The sequence below is a fragment of the Nansenia antarctica genome (genome assembly GCF_963989245.1).
Source record: "Nansenia antarctica genome assembly, chromosome: 12".
NCBI classification, from domain to species: Eukaryota; Metazoa; Chordata; class Actinopteri; order Argentiniformes; family Microstomatidae; genus Nansenia; species Nansenia antarctica.
In genome coordinates, this window is record NC_137682.1 from 31946543 (window position 1) to 31962300 (window position 15758).

General features: G+C 45.8%; 1 protein-coding gene across 1 annotated transcript in view; it reads left to right on the forward strand.

The window, feature by feature from the left end:
* LOC308168662 (protein Aster-B-like) overlaps positions 1 to 15758 on the forward strand; it is a gene marked incomplete at both ends in the record, with an annotated part of 153811 nt that overhangs the window by 117962 nt on the left and 20091 nt on the right. The window contains 11 exons of the mRNA XM_080543273.1: positions 9094 to 9178; positions 9331 to 9434; positions 10099 to 10194; positions 10310 to 10390; positions 11153 to 11268; positions 11639 to 11801; positions 12611 to 12791; positions 12943 to 13089; positions 13211 to 13329; positions 13547 to 13689; positions 13811 to 13914. Coding sequence (XP_080399399.1) covers positions 9094 to 9178; positions 9331 to 9434; positions 10099 to 10194; positions 10310 to 10390; positions 11153 to 11268; positions 11639 to 11801; positions 12611 to 12791; positions 12943 to 13089; positions 13211 to 13329; positions 13547 to 13689; positions 13811 to 13914 — 1339 coding nt within the window. The remainder of the gene's footprint in view (positions 1 to 9093; positions 9179 to 9330; positions 9435 to 10098; positions 10195 to 10309; positions 10391 to 11152; positions 11269 to 11638; positions 11802 to 12610; positions 12792 to 12942; positions 13090 to 13210; positions 13330 to 13546; positions 13690 to 13810; positions 13915 to 15758) is intronic.

Consider the following 15758-nt stretch of genomic DNA (forward strand, 5'->3'; position numbering starts at 1 on the left):
ATAGGACTGACAACAAAATGTAGCTGTAGTGTGTACATAAGCATTTTGTTGTTAAGAATATCATGCCGTCTCTCGAAACCACTCCCATTAGCCATGTTTGGCCTTATAAGACCCAGGGGGAAGAGGAAGTTGAAAGCCTGACTTTTAAGCACTGAATAGAGCCGGAGTAAGTACTGTTGAAGCCCTGGGATGACTGTGGAAAAGCAATTGGCCGTGGCATGCACTGGCACACATGGCTTAAGTCCTGCTTTGGAAAGCTAGATATTGGCTTATGAGTTGTGATTTCAAAATGGCTGAGGGAGGGGGACTTCTCAGACCTGTGATACTGGTACGCAACAGGTGATAACAAGTTTGCTCAGCCCGTCATACTAAACTCACGGACCATCATCAGTATTATGGACCAGCCCTGAATGCCTTGAATGACAGTAGAATGGAGCATGGGATGGTTAGCATTAGCATGCTACCTTAGGTCCAGTTCAAGTACCCCCCAAGTCTTAACACTAGAACAGCCATGTATGAGTAATCTTTTTATATATCTTTGCACTCAAAATTCACAAATCTTTGCACACAAATTTCAGGATTCTCCTTTCATGACATTTCCCTGATATGTGCACTCTACCACCCAGTATCCTTACATTTTCAAAATCATCTTATCAGGATAAGCTAGTATGAAGCTGTTTTGCAGTTGTTCTGTGTAGGAGGCAGGCTAATTTACAAGGCGGACAACTAGTGGTCGTTGTGTGTAAATAGCAGCTTACTATTGTAAAGACTATGGTCATTTGACCCCCCGAGGCGGATCTTATAGCAGGTTTAAAAGGCACGGCTGTTCTAGTGTTAAACATGGTCATTGTGTCATTTTGGCCTTCTGGTCAGGGTTTGGGGTTAGAACCTCACACACAAAACTTTTTGGGGGTAGGGAGCGTAAAAGTGAAGATGTAAAATAATCATGGTCCTCATATAATGCCTTCTGATACTCTCACCTATACCCACTCACATTAATGTATCTACTGATCTACTACTACTACTACTACTACTACTACTACTACTACTACTACTACTACTACTACTACTACTACTACTACTACTGCTACTACTACTACTACTACTACTACTACTACTACTACTGCTACTACTACTACTACTATACTACTACTACTACTACTACTACTACTACTACTACTACTACTACTGCTACTACTACTACTACTACTACTACTACTACTACTACTACTACTACTATTACCACTACTACTACTACTACTACTACTACTACTACTACTACTACTACTGCTACTACTACTACTACTACTACTACTACTACTACTACTACTACTACTACTACTACTACTACTACTGCTACTACTACTACTACTACTACTATACTACTACTACTACTACTGCTACTACTACTACTACTACCACTACTACTATTACCACTACTACTACTACTACTACTACTACTACTACTACTACTACTACTACTACTACTACTACTACTACCACTACTACTACTACTACTACTACTACTACTACTACTACTACTACTACTACTACTACTACTACTACTACTACTACCACTACTACTACTACTACTACTACTACTACTACTTCATAATTTTTGGCAAATTAAAACTCCTTGGAAGATATAAATGAATTTAACATAATTTAACATGATTGATTCTGTTTCATTTGTATGAATCATGCTTTCGACGCACCTGCATGTAAATTAGGTATGTCTGTTTGTGTGCGTGCCTGTGTGCCTGTGTGCCTGTGTGCCTGTGTGCCTGTGTGCCTGTGTGCCTGTGTGCCTGTGTGCCTGTGTGCCTGTGTGCCTGTGTGCCTGTGTGCCTGTGTGCCTGTGTGCCTGTGTGTGTCTCTACATGGCAATGATGACCTCCCATGGCACTGAGCCTAACACATCTGTCCTAATGTAAGATCTGAGCCCAGTAAAGACACAGAGAACATAAAGTTGAACTATTTGCTCAGGTTGTCTGAAGTTGCCTAATTGAAGGGTAAACAAGCAGTATATATTGATGAATGAAAGAGAGAATAGACAATAAGAGAGTCTGTCTTGTACATGCACTGCTTTTTTAATGAATCACAGTCCTGCTGGCAAGTTAGACATGGAAATAGCTTATTAGTTTTTATTCAACTTATTTATAATAAATAACTCTTGCACGGCATTCCACAATTCACCTAGTTTACTGTTCAGCACCTGACCAGCCAGAGGAGGATGGGTCACGGTTTCTTCTTCCCAGGGACTTCTTCCTTGCCACTGTGCTCTGTGTTTCTCCACTGGGAGGTTTTTCCTTGGATTATATTATTGTTTGTATTGTATTTATTGTTCATATTGAGAGAGAGAGAGAGAGAGAGAGAGAGAGAGAGAGAGAGAGAGAGAGAGAGAGAGAGAGAGAGAGAGAGAGAGAGAGAGAGAGAGAGAGAGACCTGAACGATGACAGTGGATATTTGTAGATGCAGTGGATACAGCTTTCGCCTTAAATGATACCTTTGTGATATGTAATGTTATAATCAGATGATACCTTTGTGATATGTAATGTTAGAATCAGATGGATCCTTATTTTAGAAGCAGTCTTTGGGCCAGGACAACCATATGCTACATTCATTACTTGTCAGGACAAGGAAACTGATATTTTCCAACTTGAAAAAAGATTGTAGAAAGATGATACCAGAGTTTCCTACTTAGAGATCAGAACCAAACAACAAGAAGCGCTACAGAAATAACTTGGGCTAATTTAACTCTTCAGGTTCTGACTTTCTGACTTTTCATGAATGCAGCACTATCCATGGTTAGGGTTTGATTAAGCAAACTACTACTAATATCAGCTAATGTTAACCAAATCTACTAGCATTTCATAAAATGTAATACTTGTTTACATGTTAATTTGTGGTAATTTGGCCACAAATTTGAAACTTGGCCAGTATTTCCACAGCACCTTTTTTTTGGGCTACAATTAGCTGAAGTTACCATTGGCTATTTCAACAAATCTGAATGGTAATGTTTCTCCTGGCCCATATATTACTTTCAGAGTAAAGAATCATTTGACTATCATGAAAGCCCTTAATTCTCAGCACACTCAATAGCACATCTATAAATGGGCTTGTTATTGTTGCCATAAGTAAACCAAATATTGGCCACCATAAGTGGGTTACGTCAGGGTGTGGTTGCAGTACCGGATCTTGACGGATCTTGACAATTTGAGGAGAATAGGACTTGGGGCCTCTTATATAAAGCTTGCGTAAGCCCAACATTTTTGCATTTTGAGTCTGGTCTTGAATGTATTGAGAGTATCAGAGCATCGGAAGGCTGGTGGAAGGGTGTTCCATAGCTTGGGTGCAGCAACAGAAAAGGGTTAGGGTTAGGGTTAGGGTTGACTTTGACAAGATTGGTGCTCATCCGTGAACAGTAGCGGGCTAAGAATGGAGCCTTGAATGAAACAAGGCCCTCAAGGAGGTTTCACTGGGGCTGGGGCGGATATGAACCCCCTAAGGGACACGTATTGCCACTTGTTGGTATGATTTGAACCAGGCCTGGGGTGTACAGCAACCATAGTAATAAATGACTAGTGGGCAGGTGTTACGAGCAGACAACAGCTCCTCTCCCTGTGTGTGTGAGAGAGAGAGAAAGACAACAGCTCCTCTCCCTGTGTGTGTGAGAGAGAGAGAAAGACAACAGCTCCTCTCCCTGTGTGTGTGAGAGAGAGAAATACAACAGCTCCTCTCCCTGTGTGTGTGAGAGAGAGAGAAAGACAACAGCTCCTCTCCCTGTGTGTGTGAGAGAGAGAAAGACAACAGCTCCTCTCCCTGTGTGTGTGAGAGAGAGAAAGACAACAGCTCCTCTCCCTGTGTGTGAGAGAGAGAGAGAAAGACAACAGCTCCTCTCCCTGTGTGTGTGAGAGAGAGAGAAAGACAACAGCTCCTCTCCCTGTGTGTGAGAGAGAGAGAGAAAGACAACAGCTCCTCTCCCTGTGTGTGAGAGAGAGAGAGAAAGACAACAGCTCCTCTCCCTGTGTGTGTGAGAGAGAGAAAGACAACAGCTCCTCTCCCTGTGTGTGAGAGAGAGAGAAAGACAACAGCTCCTCTCCCTGTGTGAGAGAGAGAGAAAGACAACAGCTCCTCTCCCTGTGTGTGTGAGAGAGAGAAAGACAACAGCTCCTCTCCCTGTGTGTGTGAGAGAGAGAGAAAGACAACAGCTCCTCTCCCTGTGTGTGTGAGAGAGAGAGAAAGACAACAGCTCCTCTCCCTGTGTGTGAGAGAGAGAGAAAGACAACAGCTCCTCTCCCTGTGTGTGTGAGAGAGAGAGAAAGACAACAGCTCCTCTCCCTGTGTGTGAGAGAGAGAGAGAAAGACAACAGCTCCTCTCCCTGTGTGTGTGAGAGAGAGAAAGACAACAGCTCCTCTCCCTGTGTGTGAGAGAGAGAGAGAAAGACAACAGCTCCTCTCCCTGTGTGTGTGAGAGAGAGAGAAAGACAACAGCTCCTCTCCCTGTGTGTGAGAGAGAGAGAGAGAAAGACAACAGCTCCTCTCCCTGTGTGTGTGAGAGAGAGAAAGACAACAGCTCCTCTCCCTGTGTGTGTGAGAGAGAGAGAAAGACAACAGCTCCTCTCCCTGTGTGTGTGTGAGAGAGAGAAAGACAACAGCTCCTCTCCCTGTGTGTGTGAGAGAGAGAGAGAGAAAGACAACAGCTCCTCTCCCTGTGTGTGTGAGAGAGAGAGAAAGACAACAGCTCCTCTCCCTGTGTGTGTGAGAGAGAGAGAAAGACAACAGCTCCTCTCCCTGTGTGTGTGAGAGAGAGAGAGAAAGACAACAGCTCCTCTCCCTGTGTGTGTGAGAGAGAGAAAGACAACAGCTCCTCTCCCTGTGTGTGTGTGAGAGAGAGAAAGACAACAGCTCCTCTCCCTGTGTGTGTGAGAGAGAGAGAAAGACAACAGCTCCTCTCCCTGTGTGTGAGAGAGAGAGAAAGACAACAGCTCCTCTCCCTGTGTGTGAGAGAGAGAGAGAGAGAAAGACAACAGCTCCTCTCCCTGTGTGAGAGAGAGAGAGAAAGACAACAGCTCCTCTCCCTGTGTGTGTGAGAGAGAGAAAGACAACAGCTCCTCTCCCTGTGTGTGAGAGAGAGAGAAAGACAACAGCTCCTCTCCCTGTGTGTGTGTGAGAGAGAGAAAGACAACAGCTCCTCTCCCTGTGTGTGTGAGAGAGAGAGAAAGACAACAGCTCCTCTCCCTGTGTGTGTGAGAGAGAGAGAAAGACAACAGCTCCTCTCCCTGTATGTGTGAGAGAGAGAGAAAGACAACAGCTCCTCTCCCTGTGTGTGAGAGAGAGAGAGAGAAAGACAACAGCTCCTCTCCCTGTGTGTGAGAGAGAGAGAGAGAAAGACAACAGCTCCTCTCCCTGTGTGTGTGTGAGAGAGAGAAAGACAACAGCTCCTCTCCCTGTGTGTGTGTGAGAGAGAGAAAGACAACAGCTCCTCTCCCTGTGTGTGAGAGAGAGAGAAAGACAACAGCTCCTCTCCCTGTGTGTGTGAGAGAGAGAGAAAGACAACAGCTTCTCTCCCTGTGTGTGTGAGAGAGAGAGAAAGGGGGAGAGAGAGACTGGTATCATGTGGCAGCTGGGTCCAGCACCCAGTCAAGGAGCGGTCACTGCAGTCTCCACCCAGTCAAGGAGCGGTCACTGCAGTCTCCACCCAGTCAAGGAGCGGTCACTGCAGTCTCCACCCAGTCAAGGAGCGGTCACTGCAGTCTCCACCCAGTCAAGGAGCGGTCACTGCAGTCTCCACCCAGTCAAGGAGCGGTCACTGCAGTCTCCACCCAGTCAAGGAGCGGTCACTGCAGTCTCCACCAAGTCAAGGAGCGGTCACTGCAGTCTCCACCCAGTCAAGGAGCGGTCACTGCAGTCTCCACCCAGTCAAGGAGCGGTCACTGCAGTCTCCACCCAGTCAAGGAGCGGTCACTGCAGTCTCCGGGCCACTGGACAACAGCTTTGCATATGTAGCAGCCTTGTACTGACCAGAGTTGAAATCCAGGATTCTGAGGACCCATCCATGGCACCTCTAGTTTAGTTGTCCATCTGCTGACAGAATATGGCGACTCAGAGAGAGGTGGCATTTCACTTGGAGGCTGTGCAGAAGCTGGATGAGGCCTTGGCTGGCTGGCTCCTACAGGGTCCGACCCGGAGAAAGTGGGGGGGGGGGAGTGGGGCTGGGACGCCTCAGACCATCGGGACCAGGACTGGGACTCAGAGATCCCTGCCGTAAGTGAGAGACCTGAGGCTAGAAGGAGGGGAGGGGCAGATGGGTTAATGTGCCAATGCCAAAAGGATCTCTGGTTTCCTCCCGCAATTACATTTTGGAATACAAGCAACCTCACATTCAATTCAAATTGCACCTATCATTAGCTTCTTAGATAGATAGATTGATAGATAGATATCTTACAGGGTCTGTGGATATTTTACATAAAAAAAATGGCAATGCAAACAAGATTTTAGGCCAAAAAAAGACTATGTTGTTGTAAAAGTAATGCCTCACCAAAGATTGACCTTTTACGATACGGTTTAATTAGGGCTATTAACGAGTACAAACAATACAGTATAATTCCAGTAAATTCCATTCCTCAAAGTTGTCAATGTTTTTCCTGACACATGCCATTTGTTTTACTTCAGGTCTTATCTGAAACAGGCCTACTTTCTCTTGTTTTATGTGCACAGTACTTGTCATTGATTTAAATGTGAACAGTCTGTTTTTCCGTAAGATTGAGCACAGAGAGGTTTTTCCCCAAGGGATGTCTTTCTTTACTGTATTGGCAAGCAATTGTTTCCTGAAGCTGTTCCTCCTCAAAGCAGGCATCAGGTACAGACACTGAGGGCACTCACCCTTACACCAAAGCAGGCATCAGGTACAGACACTGAGGGCACTCACCCTTACACTCCTCAAAGCAGGCATCAGGTACAGACACTGAGGGCACTCACCCTTACACTCCTCAAAGCAGGCATCAGGTACAGACACATAGGGCACTCACCCTTACACTCCTCAAAGCAGGCATCAGGTACAGACACATAGGGCACTCACCCTTACACCAAAGCAGGCATCAGGTACAGACACTGAGGGCACTCACCCTTACACCAAAGCAGGCATCAGGTACAGACACATAGGGCACTCACCCTTACACTCCTCAAAGCAGGCATCAGGTACAGACACATAGGGCACTCACCCTTACACTCCTCAAAGCAGGCATCAGGTACAGACACATAGGGCACTCACCCTTACACCAAAGCAGGCATCAGGTACAGACACATAGGGCACTCACCCTTACATCAAAGCAGGCATCAGGTACAGACACATAGGGCACTCACCCTTACACCAAAGCAGGCATCAGGTACAGACACATAGGGCACTCACCCTTACACCAAAGCAGGCATCAGGTACAGACACTGAGGGCACTCACCCTTACACTCCTCAAAGCAGGCATCAGGTACAGACACATAGGGCACTCACCCTTACACCAAAGCAGGCATCAGGTACAGACACATAGGGCACTCACCCTTACACTCCTCAAAGCAGGCATCAGGTACAGACACATAGGGCACTCACCCTTACACTCCTCAAAGCAGGCATCAGGTACAGACACTGAGGGCACTCACCCTTACACTCCTCAAAGCAGGCATCAGGTACAGACACATAGGGCACTCACCCTTACACTCCTCAAAGCAGGCATCAGGTACAGACACATAGGGCACTCACCCTTACACCAAAGCAGGCATCAGGTACAGACACATAGGGCACTCACCCTTACACTCCTCAAAGCAGGCATCAGGTACAGACACATAGGGCACTCACCCTTACACCAAAGCAGGCATCAGGTACAGACACATAGGGCACTCACCCTTACACCAAAGCAGGCATCAGGTACAGACACATAGGGCACTCACCCTTACACCAAAGCAGGCATCAGGTACAGACACATAGGGCACTCACCCTTACACCAAAGCAGGCATCAGGTACAGACACATAGGGCACTCACCCTTACACCAAAGCAGGCATCAGGTACAGACACATAGGGCACTCACCCTTACACTCCTCAAAGCAGGCATCAGGTACAGACACATAGGGCACTCACCCTTACACCAAAGCAGGCATCAGGTACAGACACATAGGGCACTCACCCTTACACCAAAGCAGGCATCAGGTACAGACACATAGGGCACTCACCCTTACACCAAAGCAGGCATCAGGTACAGACACATAGGGCACTCACCCTTACACTCCTCAAAGCAGGCATCAGGTACAGACACATAGGGCACTCACCCTTACACCAAAGCAGGCATCAGGTACAGACACATAGGGCACTCACCCTTACACCAAAGCAGGCATCAGGTACAGACACATAGGGCACTCACCCTTACACCAAAGCAGGCATCAGGTACAGACACATAGGGCACTCACCCTTACACTCAGGACGTGGCTAGGGGTTGTACTTGTTCCCTCCTTAAACACATCTCTGAAGGTCAAGATGAGATTTACCCAAATGGCTGGAATGTTGCATAGGAGAATGTGTTCAGATAAGAATGTGTTCCTCTTTGTGTAAATACAAACAATAAAAATAATGCAATATTCTCTGCATGACCAAGACTGTTCCAGATATGTTTTATAAGATAAAGTCAGGTGGTCTGATTTGACTGTCTGTGTTAATATGCTACTCTTATGTTGTTGTCTTGGGAATGTGATACACAAGAAGAATGCTCCCTAGCATGTTTATTGAATAATCTGTAATGGATTAAAATTGGTGAAGATGGAAGATGTCCAATGTATTCCAGACGATACTTCATGATGCCACTCTGTACATATGCTTGTCAAACCTCCCCACAGTCCTTTCAGAGTTAACCTGTGGGAGGTTTTAGAGAGTGTGTGTGTGTGTGTGTGTGTGTGTGTGTGTGTGTGTGTGTGTGTGTGTGTGTGTGTGTGTGTGTGTGCGTGCGTGCGTGCGCATGTGCGTGTGTGTCTGTATCTGTATTGTATTTATTCCTGAGTATGTGAGCCATAAGTGTTCCTCTCATCATGTCTACATTTCTGGCTATCTTTAGGTGCTGAGCCCCACATACAAGCAGCGCAATGAGGACTTCAGGAAGCTCTTCAAGCAGCTCCCTGACACAGAGCGGCTCATTGTGGGTCAGTATACACAACGGGGCACCAGGACAACGGTGTCAGCACTGTGACGGATTGAAAACTCTCGATATACATCTACAATGTTTCTTCTTCAAGAATGGGAAGATGTGTACATTACTGAATTCTGATCTCTGACCTTTTCCCTGTGCTGGCAGACTACTCCTGCGCCCTGCAACGAGACATCCTGCTGCAGGGCCGACTCTACCTCTCCGAAAACTGGATCTGTTTCTATAGCAACATCTTCCGCTGGGAAACACTGGTACGCTTTTAGGAATTCTGGGTCAATTTCTCTCCTTTTTATCTTGTGTGTTTTTTTGGGTGGTGGTCAGTTTGTGGCACCACACACAGGAAATATTACATTAACTGTGAGATAGGCAGATTTTTTTCAGAAATGTGTGACACATTTGTCAAGATTGTAATCTGTAAGGGGGTAAGATGTTGATTTCCTTTGTGCAGGTACATACAGTACATGAGAGTGTCGTCTTGGTGATGAATAGTGGATGCAGGGGAGCTGGGGTTAGTCTGTCATTTGGGAAGCATCATCAGTAGTGTTCCCTTGGTTCATGGGGTGTTTCAGGCTTGACACTATAGTATACACCCTCGTCAAAGGTGGCCAGCTACAGGGTGATCAGACCAGAGATTGCGTGAATCCCAATTAGTCATGAGAGTCGCCTTCATGTTGAAAGGCAGACTTCTCATGGGACTATGCATGGCAGGGGCGTCCTTTTCCCTGAGTCAAGCCTACGCTGACCGCATACCTCCTGTCTTGCTACTTCGGGGGCCCAGCAGGGGTCTTTCCTCCTCATAAAAAGCCGCTGGCTGCTTCTCTCGGCCGCCTCTGATGGCTGAGCGCTGGCCTTTGACTCCCAGGTCTGCAAGCAGTAAGAGGCTGTTGTTTGTAACTGAACGCTTTGTGTGTTTAGCTTACGGTGCGTCTGAAGGACATCTGCTCCATGACGAAGGAGAAGACAGCCCGCCTCATCCCCAATGCCATCCAGGTGTGCACGGACACTGAGAAGGTAAGAACACAGATCTGGAACAACTGTCTCTCATAAAGAGATGACTATAGCCTTCATCTCAGTGGCATTCCTATACAAAGAGATAGAAAAGCCAACTATGTCTATTTTGTCCCAGCACTTTTTCACCTCATTTGGAGCGAGGGACAGGACCTACATGATGATGTTCAGACTCTGGCAGAATGCACTGCTAGACAAGGTAAGCTGTCAATAAGCCCTAATTAAAATGTCTGCATGTGGGCCGCTTGGAGGCCTAACGCACTAAGCGTCAATCATGCAACCGCAGGGTTCCCGGTTCGATTCCAGCCGCGGTCATATCCTGCATGTCATTCGTTCTCTCTCTCACCCATCCGTCAAATCTCTACTGTCCCTATCTCAATAAAAATATGAGTGGGACTTCCCCACTCAGAAAAAAAAACTTGTAAAAAAATGTATGTATGTTGGTACCTTTGTTTTCAGTGTAATAAGTTAAATGTTCCACCTTTTATTTAAGCAATATCACACAAGAGGCTGTGATTCGGTCGTAGGTACGAGGCCGCAGGCCGAGTATAACAGCACGACCTCGAGTGTGATATTGCTTTTATACAACAGTTCTACAGTGCCATTTATTAGTTAACAGTAATAACCAACAACAGATTATGATTTGTTTGTTTATTTAATCATTAATTTTGGCTTTGCCAACAAAAAATTGTTCTGCAACTGAACTTCAACTGGACTGTTGCCTAGTAACCCAAACACAAACATCCGCAGGCTAGCTACTTTGTATTAACGGTCATTTAATAGAACACCTGTGCGGCGGAGTGATACATATATATGATACAATATAGTTTAAAGTCCCAGTGCTGTTATACTGTATATCGGCACTCATGGAATGCCTCTTGTCCAATGAAATGACTTGGTCAGAACTAACTGTTGTATAAAGTTGACTATAATCACTGTGTTTCTAACTACTTTGCTGTAGCCCCTGTGCCCCAAAGAGCTGTGGCACTTTGTCCATCAGTGCTATGGCAACGAGCTGGGCCTCACTAGTGATGATGAAGACTATGTTCCCCCTGATGATGACTTCAACACCATGGGGTAGGCCTGGTCCACATGGTTACAACCACAAACACTGCCTCGTCAATTTAGCATGGTTGAGTAAGAGACCTCTGATCTGTTGTTGGTTTCACCACAGACACACGCTCACACACACACACACACACACACACACACACAAACACACACAAACACACACACAGTCATGTATGTCCTCTAGGGTGGATGTGAGACCTCCTTGTTAAAACCTCCCACAGACTTGATGATGATTATGAACACAAATAGACACAAACACAACCACACATACAGCCAAGGAAAGTCCTTCTCAGCCGCAGGTCCATTTACAATGCGAGTATCACTTCGTTTACACCTTTAACCTCCTATTTGTCCTTGTTCACTCTCTGGGATCCAGATTCTGTGAGGAGATTCCGAACGAGGAGAATGATATCAGCAATGACAACTTGTCCAAGAGCACTGTTGAGGCCAGACCAGAGGGCAGCCCACCCCCCCTGCTCAAGAAGCTCCTCACCAACAGCACCATCACAACATCCAACAGCAGTGACACACCCATCTCAGTGAGTTCTACCAGCTACACACAATCCATTGGGTTGCAGTATTTTGGTTTGACTAGCGAGTTTGTGTCGTGATTCTCAACAATGTTGAAATGTAATTCCGTGTTTCAAAAGTCAAAAGTCGGAACATTTTGATTGGTTGCCGACATGTGGACCAAATGACTAGAACGTGTCAGATGTTATGTCATTCTGTTGTGTGTCTTTAAGCTGCATATGGCGTATTCAGTATAAGCAATACATAAACAGACATCTTTGTAATATTCTTCACTTAATCATTGGAGAAAAAACTAGCCAAACATAACCAAAGTAGGTACGCAGATCAGCTTTACTCCTAACTATGAAATATTGATAGTAACTGAGCTCCTCCCTCCTCTGTCTGTCCCAGTTTGACCTACCTCCTGAGGAGTACATCGACTGTTATAAATCTAGCCACAAAGTTGTAGACAATGTGGATAGTTTCCTGCTTTGCCTGCCGCAGTACTTTGTCAATCCCTGTGGATATAGGTCTACTCTCGAAAAAAACGTCACATCCAGTCTCATGTTGGGTCCAGTCAAAATGTATAATACTAGTCATGTGCCAACATATCCGAATCCTATTGGCCCTCGTACAACATTACAGCGTAAGCAGGGAGTTGTAAGTTCAAGGAGAGAGACCGCGGGAACGTAAAAAATAAATAACCGTTGTTAATTTCCATATAATTTGTGGTCAAAGCCACAGGGAGCCACTGAAGATGGGCAAAAGAGCTGCATGCGGCTCCGGAGCCGCAGATTGCCGACCCCTGGTCTAACCCTAACCCTCCTCTGTCTGTCAGTTTGACCTCCCTCCTGAGGAGTACATCGACTGTCTCCCTGACGGTGAGCTGCTGGCCATCCCTCTGTTGGAGGAGACTAGTAGCGAGCACGGCGGCCTCATGCCCTCCCTCTCACTTGACTTCAACGACAACGAGGACATCCCCACTGAGCTCAGCGACTCCTCCGAGACCCATGACGAAGGTAGGCTACAGAAACAGACCTCGGTCTATTAACAGACCTATCCAATTGAGACCTCAGAAAGATCTATCAGCATAATAGCTTTAAGCGTTGTAGTTTAACCATCTTCAACGGCTCAACCAACCTGTATTGTTCCTCTCTGTGGGCTCTCCAGGGGGGGAGGTGCAGGCCTTCCATGATGACCTGAACGGGCGGCAGTACATCAACGAGGTTTACAAGTTCAGCGTGGACAAGATGTATGACATCCTCTTCTCCGAGTCCAAGTTCATGAATGACTTCATGGAGCAGCGAAGATTTTCTGGTCAGTCACAACATCTCCTATTTTAGCAATAGCATGTTATGCTGACTTGACTAGTCACATTATTGTCATGTGACTGTTATGATAGAATGTGTATCCCCAACTCAACCCACCTCTACCATAGATGTGGTCTATCACCCCTGGAGGAAGGAGGACGAAGGTAACCAGACGAGAGAGATCCTGTACACCATCTCATTGTCTAACCCACTGGCCCCCAAGACAGCCACAGTCACAGAAACCCAGGTAGAGACTCCGCTTAGCTACAACAGAGCCCCAATGGCCCATAGACATAAAGTAATAATACAATTAAAACATTTCAATAATATGTAATCATATATTATGAAGTGCTGATGAAGTTTTGATAATTTGAAGCACTGTTGTATGAACAAGAACTAAACAATGTAATGTACGGTAACGCAGTCACTATACACAGTGTATTATTTATATCTCTCTGGACCAGAAACTGTACAAGGCCAGCCATGAGAGTGAGTGCTACATCATTGATGCTGAGGTCATAACCCACGATATCCCATACCATGACTACTTCTACACACTCAACCGCTATATGCTGACACGGGTGTCGAAGAACGAGTGTCGGTTAAGGTGAGGAAGACTTTCTAGCTTTTAGGACCCTATAAGCCCTGGGCCAATAGCCATGTGAATCAGACACATTGACAAACACATTACTCAGACATAACTACATCACTCCCTGCCTCATCCACAGGGTGTCTACTGAGCTTCGTTATAGGAAGCAGCCGTGGGGACTAGTGAAGGGTTTCATCGAGAAGAACTTCTGGAGCGGGCTGGACGAGAACTTCCGCCATCTTGGTAAGGTGTTCTCTTTTAGCTGTTACCAAATCAACCAGCCGTATGAAACCTCATATGGAAGCATTTGGTATGAAGCTAATCTAGAATATTCAAAGTAAATATCCTCGTATTCATATTCATATTATGAATCAAAATAGTTCTTTACTCTCTGTCAATTTGCTTCAACTAGATTTGCTTGCAAGCCACTAAGTGTAGTTGTCTTAGCATATCTCCAGAGAAGAAGCAGTAGCACAATTACTGTATAGAGATGACTTTGGGAAGGAACACGGCATCAGAACGTATCCTAATCTGAGAGATGACAGGGGCAGACTGAGTGCATGAAGGATGAAGAGAGAGAGTGCATGGCAGTTTGTGACGTTAGAATTATAAGGTTCTATCTCCATTTTTGTCAAAATTGAGTTTTTTACATAATCTGATCCATTAGGTGTTTATTAATGCCTGTGTGGTGTTATTTTTAAAATGTTGACATGTTTTAGTTAGTAATTCATAAAATACAAAGGTTCCATCTCACAAAACATAATGGAATGTAAAAACTTTGACGCTCAATATCTCTGAACTACCCTAAACGGAGATAGAACCTTATCATTCTAAACGGAGATAGAACCTTATCATTCTAAACGGAGATAGAACCTTATCATTCTAAACGGAGATAGAACCTTATCATTCTAAGCTCACGAGTTGTTACCATGCTTGACCGTGGTCAAGGCTAGCAACAAATCTGTCTCATAAGACAAAGTCTCAAAGTCGACAGCCACCAAAGGCTCAGTCGAGCACTTGGTTAGCACATCAAGAACCAGTGACCCAAGTCCCAAATCTGTACAGGTGGCATGGACACCGGACCGATGTGTAGTAATCAGATGATACATTACATTCACTTTACAGGTTTTTCCTAAGATTAAAGCTTGGTGGTCTATGATTACCATTGCATCTTCTGATACAACCAAGCATACGGCTGTGGCGCAGGAGGTAGAGCCGCCGTCTATGCGCATGAGCGGAAGGTGAACAGACAGCGTTTGGTCTGAGAAAGTTTGCAAGCGAGTTTGGCAAAATAATCGAACATTATAACATCTACTTTTTAGTGAGTTTTGGTTTTGAGTACCCCGACAGCTTCGTGCTGATCGGGGGCTTCTAAGGACGGACGACATGGCAACAAACACAGCGAACGGAATGGACGACGATGAAAGCAACACGGATAAACGGTACGACGCGAGCCTGACGGTGGAAGTGGGACTGGAGCATGGAAGCAATATTACGGTGATGGAAATGTTATGAGGTATAAAGGAGGTGTGTGGAAATGTGGAGGGCTGTCGGTCGAAAGGAGACAGAAAATACGAGATCACGCTGGCATCGAGGAGAGGGAAGGACAAGCTCACGGACGGATTCATGATCAAAGACGTGAGAATAATGGGAAAGGACTTGGCAGTGGATGAGATGGTGGTCTCATTTTTTAATCTCCCGGTTTACTTGAAGGACGACGTGATCAGGTACAGGCTGGAGTCGTGGCGGGTGAGAGCGGTGTCACCGATCAAGAGAAGGACGTGACCGGGAACGGACATAGCAGACGGGACCCGATACATGAAGGAGAAGTTCACAGAAGAGGTGAGGTCTTTGCCATACTCTACTAAGTTTGAGACCCTGGTTGGAGTGGATCACTTTAGGGTGATTCACGATAAGCAAGTAAGGGTGTGTAGGCTGTGCATTAAGCCAGGACATGTAATACGAGAATGCCCGGAGTTCGTGTGCTTTAAATGCAACAAACAAGGACATTATGCACGTGAATGCATTGGAAGGATATATGATGGAGGAGAGAGAGTGAGCAGTGATGAGGAGGAGGAGGAGGAGGA